The sequence below is a fragment of the Sciurus vulgaris genome (genome assembly GCF_902686455.1).
Source record: "Sciurus vulgaris genome assembly, chromosome: 9".
Taxonomy (NCBI): domain Eukaryota; kingdom Metazoa; phylum Chordata; class Mammalia; order Rodentia; family Sciuridae; genus Sciurus; species Sciurus vulgaris.
In genome coordinates, this window is record NC_136469.1 from 93,326,158 (window position 1) to 93,339,475 (window position 13,318).

The 13,318-nt window shown below is 32.0% G+C and overlaps 1 protein-coding gene across 10 annotated transcripts in view; it reads left to right on the top strand.

Annotated features, from left to right (window-relative positions):
- EPHA5 (EPH receptor A5) overlaps positions 1–13,318 on the top strand; it is a 337,472-nt gene that overhangs the window by 19,838 nt on the left and 304,316 nt on the right. For all 10 annotated transcript variants that reach the window (XM_079152970.1, XM_079152972.1, XM_079152971.1 and 7 more), the window contains exon 2: positions 8,356–8,420. In XM_079152970.1, the coding sequence (XP_079009096.1) occupies positions 8,356–8,420 (65 nt within the window). The remainder of the gene's footprint in view (positions 1–8,355; positions 8,421–13,318) is intronic.

The following is a 13,318-nucleotide window of genomic DNA, read 5'->3' on the forward strand; positions in this document are numbered from 1 at the left end:
ACTGGATTAAGCAAGAAAATTGATTTTTCCCATGTGATAGTAAGTCCTAGGAGAGGGGAGTTTCAAGTTTAGAAGGATTAGCAGCTCTGTGATATAATTTGGCACAAGATACTTCCCATCCCTTCACTCTGCCAACCTTCATCAGCAGGCTTTGCTTCCCCACTGATTCTCCTTGTTTTTTCTTGATGGTTGTATCAGTTCCAGGAAGTCCATTCATATTTAGTAACTTCCAAAGCAATCAGGAGTTATTCTTTAATAATGTTTTCTACCCAAAATTCTGTTGCAGAACTCCTTCACAACTCATTGGACAGTACTAGATTAATAGTGGTACCACATAACTGGAAACTAGAGAACTTATTGTTGCTCAAATGTGGAAATAGAAGGGAAAATGATTGAAAGAAATGATAAGAAAATAGGAACCAATCTTGGAAGGACTTACATAAAAACAAAAAGACACAATTATAAGGTTTGAAGTAGGGGAATGATCATATTGGTGGTTTAGAAAGATCTTTCTGGATGCACTATTTTGAATAAGTTGGTAGAGATCATGCCTCTCACAAACCACTTAGGAGATTTTTAAAATGAAAATTAATGGTAAGAAGTTGTCTGGACTGGTGATACTGTAGAATGAAACAGAACAGGCAATTTAGAGAGTTATAGATAGGATATACTTAGAATCAGTGGAATTTTGTCAGTGATTCAATATGGGGATAAAGGAAATAGAAGACAAGGGTGACTAATTTCTGGATTGCACAACCAGTTTTATGGCATTGCATTCACCAAAGAAAGGAACATAGGAGAAGGAGTTTTTTCTTATATATGGAAGACACTTTTGAGATAGGCTGAATTTTGGATCACTGCATGCCATAAATTTGCTAATAAACAGTAGGAAGTTTTATAAATTGATAGGAATTTTAGAAGCACGAAATGGTGTATGGATTTTGAAGTTCATTAACATTTAGATCATAATAACTGAGATTTGCGAGTTCATGGGCTCCCCCGAAGAGGTCCTTCCTTAGGGTTATAAGCTTATATCTTTGAAATCATCCACCCACCCACCCAACAAAAAACTAAATAGATTAGCCATTCTTCATCTTTAATAGTTTGTATGAACTTACAGTAAGAATTTCGTTCTTTCATAAAGGTCCTTTTTTGGGTTGGGGTTGTGGCTCAGTGGTAGTATGCTCACCTAGCATGCATGAGGCCCTGGGTTTGATCCTCAGCACCACATAAAAATAAAATAAAGGTATTGTGCCCACCTACAACAACAACAACAACAATAAAAGCTCCTTTTTTATTTTGTCAAGTCCTAATCAAGAATCATTGTCAGAGTGTAAGAAGTGGAGACAGTCTATAAAAATATTGATCAATACCAGAGTTTGAAGTGTTGGTTCAGGAGAGTAACTTCTTTTTTTTTTTTTTTTTTTTTTTTTTTTTTTAATACTGGGAATTGAACCCAGGGACACTTAACCCCTGAGCCACATCTCCATCCCTTTTTATATTTTATTTAGATAGGGTCTCACTAAGTTGCTTAGGGCCTTGCTAAATTGCTTAGACTGGCTTTAAAGTCATAATCCTCCTGCCTCAGCCTCCCAAGCCACTGAGATTAAGGTGGGCACCACTGTGCCCAGCAGGAAAAGTAGCTTCTAAAGGGAATGAGAGGAAAAGCAGAACATCACAGAAATATGTTGCATTGGAGATGAAAAGTGGGTATGTTTGTCCACATGGGTCATAGCCAAATGCTTCCAAAAGATAAGGCAAATTTGGAGCTCAGAACTACATGATTATTGTCAGTGAACTTGGTAACAAGTGTTTGGGTAAAATAGTGGGAATTGTATAGGCAGATTGAAATGAAGTAGATAAGGAATGAGAGGGGTGTGAGGGAATAGATAGAGATGTGACATCTCATTTGATAATTTGATTTATAAACAAGCCAGAAAGGACCTTTGCTGGAAGGGAATATGAGAATTAATTTACATATACTTTAATTATAATATTTACAAATTATTTTATGGTTAATGTGCAAGAGAATAAATTTCTCAAAAATAGGTTTGTCAGGTAATGTTAATGGCCACTTTGAGGCTTTTGTTAATTTAGAATGGAAATAGTCTTTTTGATTATGCAGTGTTTCTCAAATAGTGGTTAGCAGCTAGAGTTTATGTACATAGTTTATGCATAATTAGGACTTAGTTTCTGGCCTTTGTATGGCCAGGGAGAGAGGAAGCTATAATAAATTGGTTTATGTACAAGTCCTAAGTGGGAAACTAGGCTACAGGAAATAATGAACAGGGCTCAATAACTGAACAAGGTCTCAGTTATTGCTTATACTTTCTTTCTCCTTGATCCCTCTACTGGGTCTCTGAACAGGACTGTAACCTGTCAGTATTCTTGCTGAACCTACTGTGGATTTGTTGATATGATTAGATAAAAGAACATATACAAGTTGCCTACTAGATTACCTGACATATAGTAGGCACACAATAAATTCTTTCTCCATATTCTTTCTTCCTTTTTCTGTAAAAGGCTATGAACATTGGTTGCAGAAAATGTGAAAGAAATGAATATGCGCCCATTCATTGTCCATGGAAATACAGTTGGTTATGGATTTCTATCTTCAAGTCAAGATAAGCCAGAAGTCTACATAACACCCTTAAACCTGTAGCAGAATTTTTACCAAATTTATAAATTTAGTTTTCCAATGAAAAACATTTGTCCTCTTTTTCAACATTCATTTAGTCAACTGTTCTTTGTTCCCTGAAGCCATTGTCAAATTATAGAATTTAGTCTGGGAGCAACAACTCACATCTGTGCTAAATGGGACCACAGAGAGAGTATAGATAGCTATGTATCTGGGGTTTGTTTCCACAGATTAGTCAAATGTGTATTGTAATTGAATCCAGTAGATTTTCTGCTATTGTTAAATAAAATTCAATGAACCAGCTTTCATCGAAAGTCCGTTGTATGCAGTGGGACTTTGATTCCATGTCTGTAGTGAAAGAGAATGCTATCTTATTTGCTACTAATCCAGATCCTTTTTTCCTAATATTTTCGTGGCAATCTAACTGCCCTTATGACTGTTAATGTGTAGATCTTAGAAAAAGGAAAAAAAAAAAAAAAAAGAAAGAAAGAAACAATGCAAGAATAAGTATGTGCCTTCTGGCACCCTACTGCCCCTATATACCCTCGAGGATCACACATTCTCTCTAGGCTAGAGCTCATCTTCTGATGGACAGTGATGTCATCAGATATTCTTGAAATGTCTTCTGACTCTAGAAGTGTGAGGACACTCATTCTAGTGTGTCTCTGTCCTGGGAAATCCAATATGTTTTCCTGTTCTTAGTGACTAATGTTAACCAGATGTTTAAGAGAAAAGCAGTGTGATCCAAATGTTATGCAGCAAGTTATGAATGTTTGAGTTATCATCATGAAGATCCTATTTGTACCATTAACTGGAATTACGCTCTCTTCTAATCATTAGAATGTGTGGAGTTGAGTCCATTGTGCTCATCTGTCTGCTCCTTGTTTCCCTGAATACCATCGAAGACAGCTCCCAATCCTTTGTTTCTTCTGAAAGCAAATTCTTTAAAAGCTTTTCTTGTCCAAGAAAGAATTGAAACTAATAGTGTATAGTAATAAAAAAAAAAATACTTATAATTAGTAAGAATAAGTTTCTATTACAATTTATTATTTGTTTGGGTTCACAGTTAAAGGATTTTTACTGATTAACAGAAAACATATATGAGATTTTTACTCCTATATATAAACTTTAGGAATTTGCAATAGAGCACATATTCATTGACCCTTGTAGAGTTATTTCTGCTGGAGAATAAATTTTCTTAATTACTGATTAGAATACCAACCAATACATCTTCATCTCATGATTATAAGATAGATAGCTAAGGGAAAATGACGTTGAAGGCTGCCTCTCAGTTTAATCATGTGGCTCCATTTTGAAATATAAATAATAGAATAAAAACATTTTCTATAAAATTTCTGGTATCTAATTAATGTCTTCCAGAGTAACTGTGGTATCAAACATTTCCTCTAATTATATTCATTAGTGGCTTTGCCTGGACAAGTTTTAATTAAGTTGTACATGAAGATCAATACTCATTGTGTATTCATTGCAGTTTACAACAAGCATATATACTGTTCAGAACAATTTAATTACTGTAATTGTAGCACAGAAGACACTTAGTGATTGTACTCTATTACTGCCAATTCCCCATTTTAAATAAATTTGGTAATGCAATTTGAAAATAAGGTCCTGAAAATTCACATTTGAATATACTCTGTAAATTCTTCTTTTTTGTCATAATTGCATTTTTATCTTTTTTATGTTTTTATTTTTATTATGTAATTAGTGGAGGAAATGGAAGCATTAATTACATCAATGACAGACTGTTTTTCCTGTACATCATCATGAATGTTGAGAAGCATAAATATTGATAGATAAATAAGAACACCTATAATAATTACATGGTTTTGTGAAAAATTGACATAATTATATGGTTAAAATACTGTATTTTTATATCCCTAAATAAAACTATTATTTTATTACTTTTATTTCATTAAATAAAAATTGGTTTTTAACTTTTATTTCCTTAAAAATTTGGGGTCTTAAGGAATATTTCCAATGTGGTACCTTTTGTTGATGAAGATCCTGCTAGTGTTGTACTATAAAAAGAAATGTGGAAGTATAGATTTTTTTTAGCATCAATAGGTGTACACTGGAGCTTCTCAATTTTGACATTAGTGAAATTTGGGTCAGATAATTGTTTCCTGGTAAATTTGTTGTGTATTGCAGAATGTTGAGCTTCATGCCTGGCTTTTTCCCCTTAAATGTTAGTAGGGGAATAATACCCTGCCCCCACCCCCAGAGTTGTTATAGTCCTCTCCAGATGTTATCAAATATCAATGTGGAGAAACATAGGTGTGTGCTGAATCAGCCACACCCTCTTGATCTGCCCACTGCCCAGATGATTCATAAGGCAAATAGCTGTTGAGCTCTTGGACGTTAAGGTAAAATCATGGGTATGTGTCAAACCTGGAGTTCTTTTAAGGAGATGATACAGTTCTTGTTTTTAGCATTAAGGATTCTAATAGAGTATTCAGTAGTAATAATTAGCTCATAGTAGGAAAGGGAGGATCAGTGATGACTTCCTGAAAAGGGTAATTCCTGAAATGCATCTTGAAGCAAAAATAAAAAGTTAGCAATTCAGAAAGGGAGAAGGTCATTTGAGACAGCTTAAGCATCTTGTTCAAAGCCCAGAGGTAAAATAAATAAATAAATTTCCCCCACTAATTACATAATAAAAATAGAAACAAAAAGATAAAAATGCAATTATGACAAAAAAGAATTTAGAGTATATTTATTGAATAAATAAATATATTTATAAAAATATTTAAATATATTTTAAGGAATATATAGCAAGTTATGAATATATACTTAAATTTATATATATAAATTTTAGTTATTTTTGTCTGGGAAATATGAGGATCTGGTCCAAGTCTAAAGCATTTATTCTGCATTATATGAACAAAATTATACTGTATTTATCTCAAGAAAGCATTTTGATAAAATCACAAGATTGCATATAATTCTATTGTAGTTATTTTTCATGTATTTTGTATTATATTCTTATGTTGATTTATTTCCCCATATGTGTTGAGCCAAAAGAAAAATTTAAAAATAACATGTAGATAAAAGCTAATTTAAGTGATGGCAATAAACGAATTTTGAAAAGACATTTGGAATTTTGTAATAGCAAATATTTCAAATCCACAAATTATTAAGAGATGTACAAGTAATGTAGTTTCACTCGGCTGGCCAGTTACAAATTCCTAAAATTCCTATGCACATCAATTTGCCACCACAGGATTAAGTTTGATTTGACTACTGTCAGAGTAACACCCTTAGTTTGCTGATTTGCTCTACTTTATTTAATCTACACTGATACACTGCTAGTCAATATTAAAGATGAATCAAATGAATCATTAAAATGAATAAACATAACAATTTAGGTTCTGCACTCCCCTGGTACTTAGTCATGTCTAGACACAGCCCTAGTGTCCCAGAAAAACTAAAATGAGGACAAGGACATTTATGTTTAATGTAGCCTATTCCCACAGAAAGCAAAAAAGCCAACAATAGAGCAAAAAAGAAAAAAGTATGAATCTCACTGAAAAAATATATGAAGTGACCTGACTCACAGAATCTGCAATTTCAGAGTAGTAGAATAATTTTGATTGATTTGCTATTGTTTTTTATGATAATAAAATGTTTTTTTAAGGAATTAGTAATTTCACAAGTGATTTTATTGTTCCATGAAGGCAGTATGTTGTGATTACATCAAAGATGATACAAACACTATATAGTATGTATTTTTGTAGTTGAAGAAATCAAAAGTAGTAATAAAAATAAACAAATATATTGAGCAGCAGTAACAACCAAACACACACACACATACACAAATTAGCATATTTTGTGTGTTTTATAATTCTATATTAATGATTTAATGTTACTAGTATTATGAACTTTTAACTTAGTTTATAAGATATTCACAAATATACTGCTTTGTTCACTAATTTGTGCTACTGTGAAATAAAATGATGGGTAATAAAATTAATTTGAATGTTAATTTTATAGCATGTGCAAAATTTTAATTTTAATTTTGATAATGATATTCTCAGTCATAATGATTTTGTCTTATATTCTTTTATAAAGTATAACAACACATTTTCCAGCCTATCAACTGTTATTTTTTTTTTTGGTACTTCAGGCTTATATTTGCAGATGGAATTTTTTTTTTTTTTTTTTTGAATCAATGATTTCAAATTTCTGGCCTTTGAATGTGGTTTATGAAACTTTAATACCTCTGACCAGGAATAACCCATGTGGTTCCCTTTTGGGTATGTTCCATGTTCATTCAAAGTGAATCAGTTGTACAGTGGGCCAAGTGCATCTGTGTCAGTTAAATATAATAACTTAGGCAATGAACGATGACCCAAGTCCTAAAGCATTTGACTAGACTGTTCCATTTAAACTAGTGTGATTTCCCAGAGACAGTATTCAAGGACCATGTTTACATGTGTATATGTATGTGTGTATATATCTGTGTGAGTTTATGTGCATGTTTGCATATATATTCACCCATGGCTTCCTTTATAATGATGATATTAGAGTGCCACTCTGGAATTCCTAAGTATCTTAGGCCTTCCAGATATAGCAGATATGAGTGTTCCAAATGAAGCAGTCACATCTAAGTAGACGATATCTTTAGGAATGCAGTATGTTCTTAACTATAGCAACAACCCCAAGAACTGCTACAGTTTTCTTGTCTTGTTTAAGGGTGTGTAGATTTATTTCTTAATTAAACTTGGCAATTTGGATTACAGATTTCGGTTAATATCACAAACAATGTTACAAGCTTGGGAATAGTTTATTGCTGTATAATGTAAATTATTTGTTAATTGCTTCATAAACACTTTCCGGAAGAGAATAAAGTGTATTTAGCTGCAATTTTATGGCTGTGGCTTAATCCCCAAACGTTGCGCCTTTAACAGAGCTACATGGACCTATAGTTTTTGTTGGCATTTCTTTCATTTTTTTCTTTTTCTTATCATTTGATCTTCTTTACTCTTATTGGGCAGAAAAAATTCTAGGGTAATGGGCGTCTTTTTACATTTTTGTTGTAATTGTTCTCTGTTTATTGAAAATCAGTTGCTCTCTTGTATTTCAATAACATATTCTACAAACTGTACCTCTTGGATCATCACAGTGAAAGCTTAATCTAATTTATTATTCAAACAATATGTACTTTTTGTCCCTTGTTCTTTTCTTTTTTCGATTGGTGCATTATAGATGCACATAATGGTGGGATTTTTTTACATATTCATACATGCACACAATATAACAATATACTTTGGCCAATATCACTCCCCACCACTTCTCCTCTTCCTCCCCAACTTCACTCCTTGGTGCCTTTGCTGTACTTATCTCACTGTGAATTCTTTTCCTTTTTTCTCTCAAGCTTCTGCATATGAGAGAAAACATACAACTCTTGACCTTCTGAATTTGACTTATTCCATAACATAATGGTCTCTAGTTCCATCCATTTTCCTGCAAATGGCTTAATTTCCTTTTTCTTTATGACTGAATAAAACTCCATTATGTATATATACCACATTATCTTTATCCATTCATGTGTTGATGGACATCTAGGCTGGTTCCATAGTCTGGCTACTGTCAATTGTGCTGCTATAATTTTGGGTATGCATATATCATGGTACTCACACTATCAAAATAGAGAGATATTATATATTTCACTCATCTTTTTGTTATTTCTTTTTCAGTGAATTTATTGGATTCACGCACTGTTATGGGGGACCTGGGATGGATTGCTTTTCCAAAAAATGGGGTAAGATTTTATTAAATTTTCACAAAAACTTAAACTAAATGCAGAAGCATCATGTTAAATCACAGGGGATTGAAAGTTCACTGAATGTGTTCATTAAGAGAGAAGGGTATTTTGAGGGAGGGGATCAATAGAGAAAGGCTTTCAATGAACGAATATCAAATATATTATTTTCCTCTCTCAGTATTTTTCTCCATAAAATATACGAAGTAAGCATTCAGGAATTTTCAGATTGAAGCAACCAACAAATTTTTATAATTAATTTATATATAAAAGGGAGTACTTAATTTTCTGCTGATTTGTCATTATAATGGTTATATTTTATAGGAAATAAAATTTGATATTTCTATAGCCAGTGTTAATTCAAAACTGGGAAAACTGTTTTACTTACAGAATTATGGAATGACAATTTTATAGGAAATTCATTTAAATTCCACCGAGGTTAAAATATTTTTCAGATTATCAACCTGGTCAGCATTCAAAGGTTGTTTTCCAATTTAGAATTTTTCTTCACTGAAAACTGCTCAGAAAAGATGGTTTCATTGGAAGATTATTATAATTAACAATGCTTTTTATTTTATTGGTGCATATTACAAATAAAATTAATCTGTTGGTAAAAGAAATTAGATGTCTTTTTTTTTAAACAATAATCTCAAAGTGTTTTTTCTTGGTATGTAAATTCTTTGTAATTCTTAAAATAATCAGAGTGTGTATGTTAGATCTGATAGATTTACCCTGTAGAACTGGGATAATACAAAATTTTAATTGGAAAATGAAATTTTCTTCTTCCTTTTTTGGTGCACATAACATATAGAATAGTGGATATCAGTAGGACATATTTGTACATGCATATAACATTTTTAATACTAACAATCTTTCTGCATAGATTATGTTAAGTACTTCATTATATTCTGCTTAATTAAATACAAATCCATATTATCAGGTAGAAAATTAAAATATAAGAAAAATATTATGATATGAAATCATACTATGCTAAAATATTATGTTTCATGAATATTATATTATAAAAATTTAAACTGAGAACTTTGTATTAACTAATAACTAAGTATTTTAATATTTTCTAATTTGCTAGCTAAAGCTACAATCTATCAAACTCTGTTATCACAAAGACAAATAATGTTTTCAATCCTACATTTAAAGAAAAATATTTAAACAATTTGAACATTCAAAATTTTTAATAAAATATATATGCAATCAGTTTGGAAAGTTTTACACTAAAATTATTTTATATGATGTGGAAAGTTAATTTTAATTTAAGTTAGGGAATATATCTACTCTCTTAATATCAATACCAAGCATCCAAACTGTTTACTTTTGTTTGGCAAATTACTAAGAAAATCAGGTATACTAATCAGTTCTAAGGTACATTTATCAGTACTAAGAAAAGTTTACAGAAGTAAAACAAGTAGTATTAATTGTTTTAACTTATAATTATATGTTAACATCTAATCTGTCAGCTTTCTTTTATTTCACTAATCTGGAATTTCTTTTCCCTTGTTAAAAATTGTGGTTGTTTGCTGGGGATGTTAGTTCATGCTTGGCATTTGCCTACATGTGCAGGATCTTGTGTTCAATCCATAGTACTGCAACAACAAATTTATGGTTGCATTTAGAGTTGTGATATAAAAAAATTACTAGATGGGTGTAGTGGCACATGGCTGTAATCCCAGTGGCTCCAGAGACTGAGTCAGGAAGATTGTGAGTTTAAAGCCAGTCTCAGCAAAAGCGAGGTGCTAAGCAACTCAGTGAGACCCTGACTCTAAACAAAATGTAAAATAGGGTTGGGGATGTGGCTCAGTGGTTGAGTGCCCCTGAGTTCAATCCCTGGTACCCCCGCTACCCCTCCAAAAAAGTTAATACTAGTAGAGTGTTAAGATATAAGAACTTCAAAGTACAACTAAAGAAAAAAAAAGTATGATCTGGATATAGTCAGTGTCAACTTAATGGTCTATATTACCTTAAGGTGCTTCCTTCTTTAACTTTCTTGTGGTCTTCCCTCTTTCTTTATTCCCTCTTTTGAGTTTTTTTCTTTTTTTCCCTTATCATCACCCTTATAGAAATAGATGGTTGGCTAACACCGAACTATAAGTACCTAAACATGCATTTTTGTACTCCATCTTTTTATATATTAAAAATGTTTTATTGAATATGTATTTTAAATGCTTTCTCTGAGAAGCTGGCTGACAGGTTGAAATTAAATTTTTAGATTCTGAGAAAATATGAGATATTGTCTTGTAATTTAGTTTTCTGTTTTTTTCATGTTTCCACTGAGAAGTTACTCAGTAGCTTTGACAGAGTTGTACATGTGAAAGTTTAGGTATGCTGGTGTGGTTACTCTTGGAACTAGGAATTTGTGGGGATATTATGTAATGTTGTAAATGATCTGTTTGTAAAAAATAAAATCCCTCTGTATAAGGGCTCAGTTCTTTCTAAACCTTCCAACAACTATGTGTTTTGTTTTTGTTTCTTATAATTGTTGGAATAGTGCTGTTTTTGTTTTTCAGTCTTTTAAACAATGTATATGTTTATCAAGATTGTCCTAACTTTTTATGCATGATATTTCCTTTGACATAGCTATATCTGATGTTAATAGTGAAGAAAGACAAGTTAATTTAGAAGAGTTGAATGAATGTGCATTTTTCAAACTGTGAGGTAGATGTGTGGTATCTACACATTGTATTTTTTAAAATATCATTCAAATGTGAGATAATGGAAATTTATTATATTTTAAAGAAAAATGAGTGTTTGCAGTATATACAATTATTACAAGGAATATATAAACTTTCAACATATTTTGAGTAGCTTGTTTTTAGTGTGATTAGATAAGCAACATAATATTAGATGAATGATATGAACAAAAATTGTGGAGTAAGAGTTTCCAAGCTCTTCCTTGGCAAAAGTCATGAGAAAATTGAAAAACAGACTCTGGCAAAGATGAGGACACTTATTGGTCTAAAGTTTTGGTTTGTTTGTTTGTTTGTTTTGTTTTGAATATCTGCCAACTATTAACTGACAATTAAATTAAACAATAACTTTGATGGCAACTCATGGTAAAGAATATAAGGGTTACAGAATTAGTTTAGTAATGTCATTAAATAGACAAACAAAAATGAACCCTGGAATATGGGGGAATACAATTTGCAGAATTGACACATTGTAGTATTCTATATGCCTAGTTTTTTGTACAAAACCATGGAGACATGCAAAGAAATAAGAGAATGTGACCAATACATATAATAAAATCCATCAAAATTATATTGAGGATTCCAGATGTTTGACATACTAGATAAAGGCTTTAATTGGCAATTATATGTTCAAAAAACTAAAATAAAATGTGTCCAAAGAATTGAAGAAAATATATCATTGATGTCTTATCTAATTCAACTTGTCAGTAAAGATATAGAAAATACTTAAAAAACTAGAGAGTTGAAACATATCAAAACAGAAATGAAAAATATATTATAGAGGCTTAACAGCAGATTACAGGGGCAGAAGGACCAGTAACCTTAAAGATGGAACCACTGGGATCCAGGAGAATGAAATTAAGAGACTTGGAGGAAGAGCAGAGATAAAATAGGAATTTCAGACAAAGAGAGGTCAAAATGGTCTGAATAAATATTTGGAGAATTAATGTACATAAATTTCCCAGATTTGATAAGACATCAATACACATATTTAGGAGACTCAATAAACACAAGTAGAAGAAACTCAAACAGATCTACCACTATGTAAAGGTTAACTGGGGGCCAGCTATAAGGGTTAAGGGGAGAGCAATAAAGAGGCAAGCACAGAGGATGGTGAAGAGTAAGAAGTGGCTTCCATGGGAAAGCCAGTCCAGTTTATTATCTATGCCAGGGTCATATCAAGTTATCTAGGTTACATAGTACAGTTAGCTTTGCACATGTGCAGATCACATAACTTGCTTGCTTCTCAGAGTCCACTACTACCAAAGGTTATTATAATAAGATAAGATCTCCAGGCCTCAAGGACAGCAGTTGCAGAACATCTCTAAGGTATTCAAACAGAGCACCTCTTGTCCTGAGGAGTTCACTCTACTCAAAGGACTTTTTCTCCTCTGTACCTTGACTAACCTGAAATCCCTATACCACTAAATCGTCATTAAACTGTATAAAGTCAAAGAGAAAGAATCTTAAGAGCAGCAAGAGGGAAGCATATTAAATAAATCCTTAACATACTATTAACAGTTGATTTTTCTTTACAAATAGTGGGGTCCAGAGGGTGGTGGAATGACATTCAAAATGCTAACAAGCCGTCAAAGCAAAAATTCTACATCCAGCAAAGTTGTCCCTCAAATAAATAAAATCTGCAAGAATATAAATGATCAAAAATAAATACTTTTTTCCTACTGGAAATAGAATTTTAGAAATAGATTATTCTCTTATGGAACCTAACCATTTCTCTGAGGGAACTGTATCTTAATTTACCTTCAAAAATTTTTTCTTTAATCCTCTTTACTTCATTTTCAGAGAGAAAATTATCTTATAAATGATATATTTTCCCTTAGGTTTGATGAATGCATTTAAGTAATAGTTGATTTTAGAATAGTTTACTTATAATTTTATGATTTGATCAGTGTGATCATGCATCATTTAATGATGGACATACAATTTGAGAAATGTGTCATTTTGTGATTTCGTTATTGTACTAACATCACAGCATGTACTTATACAAACTAAATTGGCTATGATGTCACTGGGCAGTGTCATGTTATGGGGCCACCATCATATATCTGATCCATCTTTAATTGCAACCTGGTTATGGGGCACATAACTGTATTTCAGTAAAAGCAACACAGTGCTCCTGTTTGATTTATGCTTTCATAGACAAACTTTAGCAATCATTTCATCTCAAATTCAACT